At 38.5% G+C, this 14,774-nt stretch overlaps 1 protein-coding gene across 1 annotated transcript; it reads right to left on the bottom strand.

Moving 5' to 3' along the window:
- Positions 1-5,667: 5,667 nt before the first annotated feature.
- LOC137586434 (venom protease) lies at positions 5,668-9,221 on the bottom strand. Its single transcript, XM_068302467.1, has 2 exons — positions 8,877-9,221; positions 5,668-6,528 (listed from the first exon to the last, which is right to left on the bottom strand). The coding sequence occupies exons 1-2, from the start codon at positions 9,188-9,190 to the stop codon at positions 5,757-5,759; spliced, it is 1,086 nt and encodes a 361-aa protein (XP_068158568.1). The 5' UTR covers positions 9,191-9,221; the 3' UTR covers positions 5,668-5,756.
- Between the last annotated feature and the right edge of the window lie 5,553 nt (positions 9,222-14,774).

Raw genomic sequence — 14,774 nt, 5'->3', positions numbered from 1 at the left:
GGCAGACATGCATATGTTTGCATTTATGTACCGAGAGTTTCGCTCCCGAATACTTGCACCAGTTTAAGATATCAGTGATTAAAGGGTTAATGTTTAGAGCATTTGAGTTCTTTTTAATTTTTTTAACTATTGTAAAGTCATCGGCATAAGAGAAAAAATCAAAGCATTTGTGGACAGCGATGGTACGACATAGTCTGTTATAGGCTATTAGAAATAGGATCACTGACAGGGGAGAACCCTGCGGTACGCCGTTGTAAAGGGTCTTGAATTCTGATGAGTGGTTATTAATTTGGACCTTGATTCGGCGGTTTGTCAGGAAGTTTCTTACGTAGTTTAAGATTTTTGGGCCTATTCTCCATCTGGCAAGTTCATCAATTACCGCGTGCACTCCTATCTTATCATAGGCCTTTTCAAAATCGAGACTTATGATTGAAAGATGATTTCTGGTGGGCCGCGGTAGTCTGATAGTCTAGCATAGCTATACATTCAGATACCGATATACCCTTTCAAAAACCTAGTTGTCGACTATCTAGCAGCTTGCTATTAGTAGCAAGCCACCAAAGTCGATTTGAAATAATCTTGTCAAGGACTTTTGAGATACAAGAGTTTAGTGAAATAGGTCTATAAGAGTTGATTGATATTTTGGCGGTGTTGGGCTAATGGATTACGAGGCTATTGTTGAAGTTTTGTGGGATGTACTTGTTTAGGATGTTGTTGTATAGATTTATAAGGCGATGAGAGACGCCTGGAGAGAGGTTTTTTAACATTGGGTAGGAGATTCGATCAAGACCTGGAGTCTTCCCCTTCAGACTGTTTAAGGCTGCGGTGAATTCTAAACGTTTTATGTCACATTCCAACATTTGGTCTTCTGTAGATGCTTCGAGGTTGGGTTGAAATGATTTTGATATGTTTTTGTGTACACAAAAAGACGTGCTGAAATTGTGATCGGCAGATGCTTCCGACCAGTGGGAGGCAAATGCCTGAGCGATATCGTTTTTATTTGTTATACTTTCTGAAGGGTCGGATGGGGATGTTAGGCAGTGTATTTCACGCGAAGTTTTTCTACCACAAAATAAGTTAATATTGTTCCAAATTCTGGAGGGGGTAGAACTAGGGTTAATTTCAGCTGTGAATTTCTGCAGCGAGATACGTTTAGCCTCTTTAAGTTCCTTTCTAAATATTGCCTTAGCTTTCCTGAACTGTATTACATTTTCAGTGCTGATGCTTCTTCTTAGTTGGTTCCATACTCTATTCTTTGCACTTTTGAGATCTTGTAGCTTCTTACTCCACCACGGGACAGTGTATTTATGATTGAATTTAGGTTTGGATTGGGGGATGGCTATGTTTGCGCTCTGTCTAATGATTTTGATTATGTTAGCTGCTTCCCTATTGGGTTCGTTGCTGACTGTTCTCTCTGAGTGGTACTTTTCTGTCAGGGCTGTAAATTCTGACCAATTGGCGAGGTCTAATTTAAATTTAGGTGATCTAGTTTGCTCTTCAATTTTTCCTTCGTCAAAAAGGGTAATGTGTATGGGAAAGTGATCGCTTCCATGGAGGTCACAATCTGTTTTCCATTTAATGTGTGTCATTAGGTTTGGGGTGGCAAAAGTGAGGTCTATATGGGTCAAAGAATGGTGTGTTGAGTAGTGAGTAGTGGGTTGGAGACCCGTCGTTTACGGTGATGAAGTTTGATCGATTAATAAATTTGAAGATAGTTATACCTCTAAGATTATTTCTTGGGGATCCCCAGCTTTGGTGCCAGCTGTTGAAGTCTCCAGTTATAATCGTATTGCTGTGGGTACAACCAAACATATTTACTAAATTATGTAAATTGAATCTTTTGTCTGGTGGAAAGAATGTGTTAATTAAACGAATTTTCATTTTAGAATGTAACATGACTGTGATTGCATCAAAATCATTGTTTGTAGAGAGGGAGTCGAATTGAATGGAGTTGTGGATTAGAATAGCAACACCGCCGTGAGAGTTGCTTGCTGAGTTTTTATGTAAGAGTGTATAATTGAGAGGAGTAGGGATGTTGAGGTGGGAGTGTAGATGGGTTTCTTGCAAACATAATATTTTTTGGACTGACAGATTTAATAATTAATTGGAGTTGTATGTAATTGTTGAAATAACCATTGCAGTTCCATTGAATAATAGATAACATAACGGTGAAAAGAAAAAAAAAGAGAGTTCACTTTAAGATTATTAGTAGAGCTTACTAAATAACTACTTGGTTGGTTAGGTTTTTAGGATTGGCTGTGGACTTATCAGTTTTTGCTTTCAGAGTTTTCGCGAGACCACTTGGTTTGATCTGACTTCTGAGTTTCCGGTCCGATTCTGGTATGGACTTCTTCACCTGGATCAAGTCTATCTCCATTTCGTCATCGTCTTTCTCCAGGATGTGTTGATGTGGTCCAGGTTTTGGGACAGAGTCTTCTACCATAACGTCGCTGTAGTTTTTGAGTTGGTGAGGTTGGCTTTTGCTCTGGATGACGGAAGCTGTTGTGTTGATGTTGCTATTGTTGGTTTTTTCTTTTGCTTCGGGAGTCTGCTGGGTTGTTATGATTTTTGAGTACGGCGTGGGTTGATGTGCGTGACGAGTGTGGTATATTCTTGAGACAGTTTTGTGGTCTACTCTTTCTATTATTTTAATGGCAAGAAGTTCTTTTTGCTTAACAAAAGCTGGACAGTTTTTGTCTATGGGGCTGCTTAAATTGCTCATTGATGTCGTATTTGCAATTAATACAAAACTTCGGTTTTTCACATTGTACATTTTCAGGGTGCAGATCCGAGGAGCAGTTATGGCAGTGTTGATTTTCCTTGTTGCAGTTTTTTTGTTGTGTGACCAAGTCTGAAGCATTTCTTGCATTTGAGTGGTAATGGGATGTAGGGTCTAACTTTTACTCTTTCATAGCCAATCATCAACGTTTCAGGGAGAAACGTCGTGGCGAAGGTTAAGATGACAAGTCCAGTCTCTTTTAATTCTCCGTTTACCATTTTCCTAATCTTGTCTACTTTGGTAACTTTCTGTGAACTTAACTCACTTAGAATTTCGTTGTCTTCGACATTGCGAAGGTCGTTGGAGTAAATGACACCTCTTGTAGAGTTCAGTGACTTGTGTTCGCTTGCGCACACTGGGAAGTCATGAAACATCGTTAGCTTCAGCAGTCTCAACGCCTGGGCTAGGCCCTTCGTTTTGGCCAGTAAATTTCCATCTCTTGTTTTATTGCATGATTCTACTTCTCCGTTACAAGCGTTGTCTATTACTTTCTTTATGACGAAAGGTGAGACTTTTATAAAGTTGCTGTTGTCGCTTCTGCAGATTACAATAAATTTCGGCTCAAGAAATATTCTTGATCATATATGTAGTTGTGTCCGTCCGTCCGCCTGTCTGGATCAATGTAAACTTCTCCTAGACCGTAAAAGCTACAGAGCTGAAAATTTGCATGTAGGCTTGTATATAGTGCACAGGTTGTAAATCTCGGATTCAGCTGGATCGGATCACTATATCATTTAGTTCCTATAGAAACTGCAAAGTAACGAACAGAGACTTTTCTTAATAACTTCGTTATTTTCTGAGCTATTGTGAAATTTAATATTGGTGAGTTTAGGAACGTTCCCATAGGAACGATCGATCGAAAGCAGTGACTTTTGTAAATAACTTGGTTACTTTTGAGGCGATTGCTTTCAAATTAAATATTTGTTAGTTTAATATATCTGTTAATGACTGTTCCGAATTTAAAAAAATCTGGTGACTAACCATAGGAACAATTGATCAAAAAGCAGTGACTTTGATCAATATATTGGTTATTTCCTATACTAAGATTGTAGGCCATTCTATTGCAAGCTTTAGCCTTTTTACCGTATACCGTATGGCTGCTGGTGAAATTATAGACAGCCGGAAATATTGAAAATTGAATGAAAACAAAAATATGAGTGGTACTGACAAGTAGTCACTAAAATACATAAGGGTTCCGTATCGAAGGTCGCCAGAGGGCGACCGATATCACTCAGTGTCGCCACATACTCTTTAAAAAACGCCCTCTTTTGGCTAGCTTTCCATTCATTTGCTGATCTCTCAGTACGGATGCAAAAAAAACCTCAAATCAATTTCAGCTAATGAACATCATTTACCTATTGACCTACAGTGGACCAGCGTGTATTCGTTAAAAATTCTCTGCACCCAATATTAGCAACGATTTTTTTGTTTAATTTGGCGGTTTATCTCGTTAGCTCTGTGGCGCCAGCTGACGTCGTCAATGATTCACCAGTTCAAAAAAAATCAAAAACGTTTTTTAACCCAAAAATTACATTTGAAAGGAAACAACTTAACTGGGTTTTGTTGTGTGTCTTTTTTACGTTTGGATGTGTGATTCATAGGGATCATCTATAATTTTCCATTTAGATTAGGGACAATCTGTTGCTCATCGATAGGGAATTTTTGTGTTAATCTCTGTTAGAAAGTTTAATAAAATTATTTAATTAGTTCGTCTTTCTTGTGTTTTCAACAAGGGACCAAAACGACCCAAAGAAAAGCTCTTAACATTTCCAATAGTCTGGAAAGCGTCTCTTGTCGATGGCAGTGGTAAGTGTATGGTTGCAATGCAATTCTACTTCTATTATTAACGTCGAATTCAGTAGATACCTTTTTACGGGAATTAAGAGAATCTAACGACAAGGCCTGTACTAGCTAACTACACACTACCTCTCTCCCTCTCCCTTTCTCTTCCGAGAGCAACTCCATTGGTATTAGCACCCGAAATGAGTTTCGGCATCTTTGGGGAGCGAGAGCTGTTGTCTTCATACGTTTTCTTTAGTGAATAAGCGAGCGGCAAACAGTAAACAACACCAGCTGCTCTGAGAGATCGCGAAGATACTAAAACAAAAACAAAAAAGCATAAAATAACACAAGCAAGAAAAAGAAAATTTCGAAACGTTAACCTGAAAGACCGCTGACCTGATTTCCATGTATCTCTGGATACTTGCCTACCTACATACATATGTATGAGATGCGCAAATTTTTTGTGTGAATATAATAATTTTGAATGATTACACAAGTGAAATGAAAAGTGGGCGAAAGTTGCCACTGTTTATAAGTATTCACTGTATCTAAATGTGTATGGATATTAAAGCGACATATTTCCGACACCGGAAAATAGATACCACTATTAGTGATTCATTTCGCAAGTGCAATTCGTAAGTTTCAACAGGCCAACTCTTCAAGTTTTGCTGTCAAACAATGCTAACTTCAATAAACAAACGAATTTCTCATGCTCATTTGACTTTTAGCAGTCGCATCTTTTGTATTTTCAGCTGGTGGAAGTCAAACCAGTTTCTATATTAGTGCTTTGCTAGCAAATGCTACTAGACACGTTATAGCTGTTTCTAATGTTTATCAATAAATGCTTGTGGAGCCACGTATTAAAGAAATTAGGAATGATTCAACTGCAATTGTGCAAATTGTAGTTACATGAAGGTCTCATGGACCTTTGCAAATGAAGAATTTCGTAAATGGTTCTAAAGTATAAACACTTTTGGGTGTATTTGTGTGTATGTGTGGCCTAGAGTATTAGCATTAGCACCTGTTGTTGCCTTATCACTGAAATCTCGATGTTATAATCTCAAAGAGTAAAGTGGGGAAACGGGATCATCGTTTAGACCTGGCACTTAACCTATTACGTTGTAAATTTTATTTTGTTATAAAAAAAAATCATTATCTGTATTATATAAATTTAAGAGTACGATCTAAGACAAAATCAGTAGTCCTCATCGCAGAAGCAGCCATCGCGTGAGTTTTCGACAATCCAGTCCAAATATTTGGTGACTCGGGTATAGACACCAGGATAATTGGGGCGTGCACATCCATTGCCCCAGGAGACGATACCAATTTGTTCAAATCGCTTGTCGTCCGGACGGAGACGGACGAGTGGCCCTCCAGAGTCGCCTTGGCAACTATCCCGTCCCCCCACACCCGGATAACCAGAACACATCATGTTCTTGGTGATCATTTTTTGTGTATAGTTCGTCTGGGCCACACACTCATCGTTGTCAAGAACTGGCACCTCCACCTCCTGGAGCAGGCAGGAGGGCTTTCCATCCTCCTTTAGAGTGCCCCAGCCAGTAGCAATGGCTCGAACCCCAACAAAAAGATCATTTCGCTGCTCCACACGGGGCAGACAAATGGGACGAATAAAACTGGTGATCGGCACCCTATCGTTTAGACGAAGAAGGGCAATATCATTGTCAAAGTTGGAGAAACTGAACTTCTGGCTAAACGCACGGAGCACAAACCGCGTCTCGGGCCGCTCCTTGTCGTTGCAGCGATCGTGTTCGCCAAATGTCACTTTGATCATGAACCACATGAATCCCTTAACGCAATGGGCTGCTGTTAGCACGTAGCGATCGTTGATCAGAGTACCGCCACAATAGAACCTATTAAAGTAGGAGAGTCGAGCCATCCAAGGGTATTCGCTGACACCAGTGGTCGTTCCTCCAACAATACGGGACTCGTCGTTTCGTTCGCCGCACCTGAAATGAAGAAGAGGTTAAGATAGTGTTTTTAAAGGGGGAATTAGGCTGTTCGTCAAACATATGCTCTTCTATTTAATTTACACCATTCCCAAGGAACTTGTTTGTAACCTTTTAGAGGATACATACTCTAAATCTCCTTTACGTCCTGTATCTACTTCACTGAGTTCTGCTGTCCTTCATTGGCCTAAAACTAAAAACTTTTTGTTGTTGTCGGTAAATATTTTCCTCTTGCCTATTGAACGACTAGAAACGTGTTTCTTAAACAATCATGACCATACGTCCTGTAATGGCCTGACATACCCTTGTTCTATATACATATTTCATCCGAAATTTAAAAAGTTGCTCAACTTTTGTACGTTAAATCGACTCGTCTCTGAGTGGTGTCAGGCCTAGATGGTGCGTGAGGTCGATTCTGTATTACTTAAGACATTATCCAACGTTTTTATACCCTCGCATGCTTATAACGGAGAGAAGGAGCGACGTTTCCGAAAGGCGTTTCTGAATAAGCAAATTTGATACACGAGAAATACATTATTTCTATACATAATATCCGACACATACAAATTTCGAATACTAGTAGGCTGAGTATGTATAAGTTACTGCTCTTGTGAGCACTACATATTAACGAGACTACGTAAATCACTATCAGATAAGCAAGGAGATAATATGGGTCTGATGGAGGAAAGACAGTGCTGCGATTAAGGTTAGAAAGAAAATAAAAGTTTGATTTTATTTTGTCATGTTATTTAAATATTTCTCTAATGAATCAAAGACAGCTTCAGTTAGTTGCGTTGAGAGTTTAGCGACCTCGCATTAACCGTAAAGAAAGTGTCAAAGTGTTTTATGGCTGAGCAGCAGCCGGCCGGGTCGAACAAATTTTCCATCATATTTTTACTAGACTGGTTTGTAATTGCCATCAGAATGGAAAAAGTGAAACGAAATCAACTGCATTTGCAAACAAAAACAGTGATTCGCAAAAAGATCTTACAGGAATATCTGGTTTGTGGAAGAAAACGCAACAAGTTCTCTTCTTACTGGCCAAGTTCATATTTGTATTTACCTTTTCGTGTTTTGTTTCCTTTGTTTTATTTCTCTTTGGTCATAAAAATCAATCGAAGCATTTTTGGACTTAATCGTGTCATTGCCCCAAAATGGTGGCCAAGGCAAAGGCGTCCCCACCGAGACAAAGAACCAGATATGCGACCCACTTAAAGGGGAACAACAAACTACAGCAATGCCCCTTTCTCATACCCACTCCCAAACCCTTTCCCCTCCGCCTGTGCTAGCCTTCCCCATCCACAGACTATTTACATACACATTTAGTATAAATAAATATATATATATATATACATATATATATTTTTATATATGTATAGTGGGCATATACTTATATGACGCATCTGACCAAGTCTTGTATCTTGTTTGTACGATGAATATTAAATATCAAACGCGGGAACTGTTATCAAATCTTATGCAAATTAAGTCTAATTTCTTTTCAAATGCAGAAACACAAAACAAAGAAGGAAAATACTAAACAAATGGGGAATTCTGTTTAACACAAAAGCAACAAAACAAGCAAGAGACTTTTGAAGGATTCGTTCGTTCTATTCGAAGATAAAGGAAAATTTATTACGAAGCAACCAAAACTCGAACACTGACCTAACATTATGTTATTTGATTTATCTGTGAATTATACATAAGCCATTCTCGAGATTTTTTCTCAACTTATTCCCATGCGAACAAATGAGGCAGTGGTAGAGAGTATCTAGCTATCCCTTGGGTACTCGTCCAGGATGAGGTTGCCCATTGCTTAAGCAATTGATTAAGCAATTTACTAAAGAATTACAAATACGCATTCGAAATGAAGTTCTTTGCAGAGAATTCTTTGTAGCTGTGGCCAAAAGCAGTGCGCAGAGTTGTGACAATATGGTAGATACTTGGTAACTGTTTGGCCCAGGGACAGAGTAACTGCTTGCCTTCAGCAATTTTATATAATTGACTAATTTTTCATTTTTGTTGTCTATCAATATTACACTGAGTGCAGGACTGGTTAGATTGGTTGGCCTATTCAAATGACAGGCGTTTTCAGCAATTTGCTACAAAATTCTAGACACTAATGTGTGAAGGAATTCTTCCAGCTACAAATTGTTTGCCTGATCCCAGAATCCATCTGTATTTGTTGTAACTGTAAGTGGCATTTGTAATGCTGTGACCATGTGTGTTTCCTGTTGTTGCCTAACTGGAAGCTGTCATCATGACCAAGCCAGCATTTCTACGTTACCCCATTTCGTGTCGCAGACACACCCGCCTGCACCGCAAAGATGTCTAGGTTACACTTGGCTCACCTGCAGGAACACGTTGTAGGTTGGTCTTGAGCCGGTGGCGAATTATTGCGATTGAAAGCACTACCAAACCAATTCTTGATCGGATTTTGCCGGAATACAGGTTTATCTGGCAAAGACGTGGAGGATGAGGAGGAATTGTGGCTGGCATTAGTGGCTCTCAGTCGCTTGGGTTGATGATATTTGCCAGGTATGGATGAGGAGGAGGATGCCGATGCGGAGAAAGACGATGTCGATGAGGCGGCCATGCAGATGCAGCAAATAATGGCTAGCATTAATGGCCAGTGATGTAAGTGGAGCATTTTGAGCATCGTCATTTTATTTTTGATCTTTTGTTATGCAACTCTATGCACTAACGCTTGATGATTAACCGTACAGAAACGCTCCACGAACAGTTAGAACACTTCAATTGATTTGCCTATGTATATTCTTTCTTCTGCGTCTCTTTCTCTCCTGTTATTGTCCGCTTTGACAATACACACTTGTTAATTTATGTAAATCACATGCATTAATCTCTATCTTCTTTTTACATATCCACATGCATATATGTATATGCATATACATATATACATATATATATTTATATTCACAGTGATCAGTATATTGGTTCTCTGGATTTATTTTCCACTCTCTTTCGACATAATTCAATATGTCAACAAGTCGCGTCCAAGCACGAAATATTTATTTAGATCTTCTGTTAATTTCTTTTTGAAACTTTTTCCTTTTGTTCCGCACACGCGAAAGTCTGCAAACCGACTGATACCAACAAACTCTCCGACCATGGCTCTGACTCTGGCTCTAACACGGCAGCGACGTCAACGTCAACGCGCTTGACTGGCAGCGCACAAAGACAGAGACAGAGCTCCACAGAGTTGGACTTCTCATTACCCATGCCCGTTTGTGTTCTCAATATGCTAATGTGACAGTTTGCCATGTGGAGTTCTTGGCTCTTGATTGTTGTGGGGGTCTTCAGGCCCCAGACGACTCTGACTGGGTCTACATCTGAAATTAGTTCTTGTTGTCGCTGTCGTCGTCGTCGCCGTCGTCGTCGCAGTCGCCATTGTATGCTGTCCGTTTAAAGTTTGTTTATTATGCTCGAAACGTCAATACACCGTGAGAATTTTAATGAATGGATAGATATTACATGATAAATCTCTTTTAATGGGAAGTAATATCATATTAATTATCCATGGAAAATGTAAGTATTTATACAAGGGGAATATCTGGAAATTGATTATTTGCCACAAAGGTGAAGAAGAAAAATAATCTGTCATCAAGCGCGATTTCTCCTTCGCTATGAGACCATTTTCGATTGAGAAGTATTCCAAAAATTTCTTTAAGAATGATCGAAATTACATATCTAAATATTTTAAATATAAAAGATATATCGAAGAAATCATGCAAATAATCTTTTGCACACCACGAATTACCCTTCATTTGATGCATCGACGGAAAGGAGTCAAAAATAAAATTCTGACATTAGGGTTTTAAATGTTAAAATATCCAATCAATAAAATAGTTTCTCTTAATATTAAATGCATCCTTCCTGGTTTTCCGAACCTATAAAGGATGTACATACATACATATATAAAATTTTTTAGCATGAACAGCCGAATCGATTCGGCCAAATTCCGTCCACCTGTCTGTATGATCATCTAAGTCTCGGAGAATATGAAAGCTAGAAACTCAAAATTAGATATCTAGCCTCGTGTAGTGTGCAGGCAGATCAAGTTCAAATTTTTGACTCGCCTTCTTCTTCTGCCACTACTATTTGAATAATAAACAAAAATTGCGACAATAATTAGTGTTATTAATTTCTAAAGTGAAATCATATCAATATTATTTAAATCGAACTAAAAATAAGGCTTTCCGCTAGGTAGGCCACGAAAGGTGGATTGCCCTTGGGTTGGTGGTGGCGCTAAAGTTGTTAGAGTGAGTTGTTAGAGACACATTTGGTCTTCAAATTGAAAGTTATTATAGCATGCACCCATAGGGGGAAATGGTATATTAAAGTCGCCAAAATGTGCGTAACAGGCGGAAGAAAGCTTTTTCGACCTCATAAAGTATATATATTCTTGATCAGTATCAACAGTCGAGTCATGTTTGATCGAAAAATTGTCCTATTGCTTAAAACTCTACGATTTAACCGTCTGTGAATCAAAATTTTGCTTTAAACATTTTAAAACTTCAAAAACGTTTTCATGGTCTCTCTGTTTTAAAAATGTCAGCTATATGTTATAGCGGTACGATCCTGTAAACTGTCAAGCTTAATCTCAACTGGATAGTAAAACGATTAAATATCACGTTAATTCCAGTAGCTTTCGAACTGAGAGCGTGAAGTTAGTACGAACAGACGGACAGACGTATGTACATATATATAGTTTGTGGTGTCATGAACCTCTCCTCGAATGCAGAATAACACTGAAGTATAAAAAAAAAATAAGGCATACATACATAGATTGCACTCACTGTGATTTGGGCACTTACTACCTTCTACTTTAAGCACATTCCTTATATAGACAAGTAAAGAGACCTGCAGTTTCTCAAACTTGACTTATTCATTTGATTAGAAAATATTAAAGATTTGTTTACATGTTTTTAGGGCACTCTCAAAGTTTCCCTTTAATGTTTTCCGACAATTTTCACTGACACCACCATCACACAATAAATGGAAAGGGAACAGAAAAGAAAAGGTAAATTCGCATTTTCATGTTCATTTGCCGCTACGTGAATTAGCAGAAAAAAAGAAATTGAAGCAAATCACAATCAAACACATAAATTGTGATTTTTTGTAGTCGTCGAAATCAAAATAAAATCAAATCATAAAATCAAAAAACAAGCAAAGGGCCGGGTCAATTTCGGACGCACTGAATTCGGTATACCCTTACCCACGGCAAGCCTAAGCCGCTGTCAAAAAATCTTATTCATCAGCACTAAGAGCTAAGAGATATAGCCATGTCTGTCTGCATGATTACCCAAATTTCGGACACCTGAAATTAAAATAAAACTGATTTTCTTACCATATGTAAGTAAGTCGTCGTATCGACTTCGATATACCATGCACCACACTGTTTTTCTTACCAAAAGTTATTGGTAAGAAATTGGCTCATTGTGCTGACAAAAAAATTATATCCATAAATTGTATGTTCGAAGATGCTTTGTTTTACGCATTGTTAATCAACTATTAGAGATTGGAAACTGGATCTTGTTGACCCGATTGATTGCTAAAATGTTTTTGTGGTTGTTAAAGGTTTTTGCTTGGTTAAGTGTAAAATCGCATTTAATGACTGAACGATAATTTATGTCAAAAATGAATAATGATGAAAATGTCGTTGAACGTGAAATATAAATTTGAGCTCTGCCTCAAATGGCAGCAAAGGGTATGCCCAACTCATACCTTATTGCCTTACTGCAAACAATTATAAAAGGTGAAAGAGAAAGAAGTAGCTCATTCATTGTATACCCTTACACGTTCTCTTCTCTTACCCACAGACGACAAATCTAAAAAGGGGAATTCCTTTTTGCTATTTTATCATGTGTTTGTACGACAGCTATCAAATGTAGTTAATTGAAATTGATCGACAACAAGAGAATATTATCTTTTTCGACTGCAACGCTCTTAATTCCTCGTTTGCCTAGATCCAGACGGGCGGGCAAACAGACGGAGGGACATGGTTATAAACCCTTGTTGCAAAGGGATAAAAATTGATGGTTGGTTGTTTTCTTGTTTTCTGCCTCTTTCTCTTGCTTTAGTTTATCAGCTGCGCAGGTCTTCTTCATAAAGGCAAAATTTTTTAACATTTCATTTTGCGCTGTGTAAAGCAACTTCCTCACACAAGCAAGCCCACGAAAACATTGACAACTTGTTTTGGATCTCTTTGTGCCGACCCCTGTCATGGGGTATATAGTAAATACAATATTCTTGATCAGCATCAACGGCCAAGTCGTTTTAGCCATGTCCGTGCGTTTAAATGAACATTAGTGTGGGCTCGTTTATGAGTAAGTGAACAAAATTGAACAACTCCCTTAAGTGGGTGAGTGAATATGTTCGGTAAACTTGGTCCTTTTTGACTTGCTCACTTGTTCGGGGACTCATTGATTTCCTTGACTCAGTTGCTTTCTGACTTATTAGTTCACTGACTCACTTTATCAGTTTTCTCACACCGAATTTAGATACATAAGTACATGAATTGGAGTCACTAACCACTTAAAACAATGAATTATCTTATTAATTCATCTCTTAATAATAGTATTTATATATGGATTAGCCGGAGGTGCTTTAATCGATGCAAATTTTTGACTACCTTTAAATCATACTTTTCACAGGAGTGTAAGAACTGATCGGGAACATTAGAACAGAATTAAGTCAGTACAGAATGATCAAACAAGTCAACTGAACAAGTGAGTCAGTGAATGATCAACTAAGTTAAACTTGTTGAGTTATTAAAACGTGAGTTGCACTCGTTGAACAAAATAGTTTAACACTAATGAACACCGAGATTTCGAAGACTATATGTAGACCCGTGTAGTCCTTATGGCGAACAGTTTATTTTTTTTTTTGACATATTGATTTTACATTGTAATAGACGAGACGAATAGAAAACTATTTCACTTCAAGTAAATAAAAGTTAAAACGTTGTTAGGCACATTGCCAAAGGTATAACGAAATTGGCAGGAGAGATTTACTTATATGTTGTTACAGGTTAGACCCAGACCCACATGGGTTAGGGTTAACAAAGGTGTCCTTCCGTTTAAAACAAAAAACTTGTGTAATGATGTACGTAGCTTCAAATACGCTGTTTCACATTTCGTTGAATCCTGGCTACGCTCTTCAGCTATGGTGTCCGAGACATCTCCTTCTCTGCATGACAAACACCTTAACAATCTTGTAATAGCCTCTCTGCAAGGGTATACAACTTTTAATGCCATACTCCTCGGCAATGAACAATATTGGTTCCTGTAGCTCGTGCTCAAGACAAGTCAATAGTCCATGCCGAAAACTTTATCAGAGTTTTCCTTATTTGTTAAAATCATGCAAATTGTGCCTCGAATCAAATCAAACCGTCTCTTTTCCTATCTTTGTCTCTTTCAGTTTAGCAGTACTCATAACAACCAACACGTTGTTAATTAGAGGAAAACCGAGTTGAAAAAAGGTTAGAAACTCAAGAGAGCATAAAACAAATCTCTGACATGCAAGACAGAAGCAATTCAAACACGACACGATCATTCTATAACCAAGATTAAAAAAGGAACATTACAACGCCTAGCGAAGCAAAATGAGTGGCGGCTGGCTGGATATGATGAGTGCTGCCACTGCCTCCGCCTCGGTTGCTGCTGCCGAAGAGAGAATCAAACCAAAACCAAAGCCAACCAAGCGAGTCAGAAGTCATGGAGCTAGCAAAAATAGACACACTGCCAAATCTGCTGGGATCCATCCATCCAGTGTTAGCTCAAAACTCTACAAGGTTTTTCGAGAACGCTTTCTCAACAGCGAGGGTGCGGGTAACTATTGCAAGCTAACGCAAAGGGATGCGGAATCTGGCCAAGTTGATAACACTGACAGCTCCGAAGAGAAGAGCCAATTGAGTAGCAGCAGTGTGGAGGATCTCTTTGCGGAAGAAACGGAACACCGCAGCTGGAGAAGCCGAGTCTCGTCGAATCAACATAGGGAGAGGCCCAGAAAGGTAAGTGCTGACTTTCCATTTTAATATCAGAGACAACTAAACCTATTAACGTATTCATCTCAAGTCTCATCAAGTACAGTTACATTAGTACGTGCTCGAAATTGGTTCAAGCCAAGCACGAGTCTCAAGTAAATTAACATCGATGGAACAATCAATTTACATATAGAGAAATATAAGTTCGTTTGTTCACATATTTTAATACTTCGATTGCTGTGTA

Source organism: Drosophila tropicalis, unplaced genomic scaffold, assembly GCF_018151085.1.
Source record: "Drosophila tropicalis isolate 14030-0801.00 unplaced genomic scaffold, ASM1815108v1 contig_993, whole genome shotgun sequence".
NCBI classification, from domain to species: domain Eukaryota; kingdom Metazoa; phylum Arthropoda; class Insecta; order Diptera; family Drosophilidae; genus Drosophila; species Drosophila tropicalis.
Note: the sequence above shows the minus strand (reverse complement) of the source record. Positions and strands in the feature narration are given on the sequence as shown.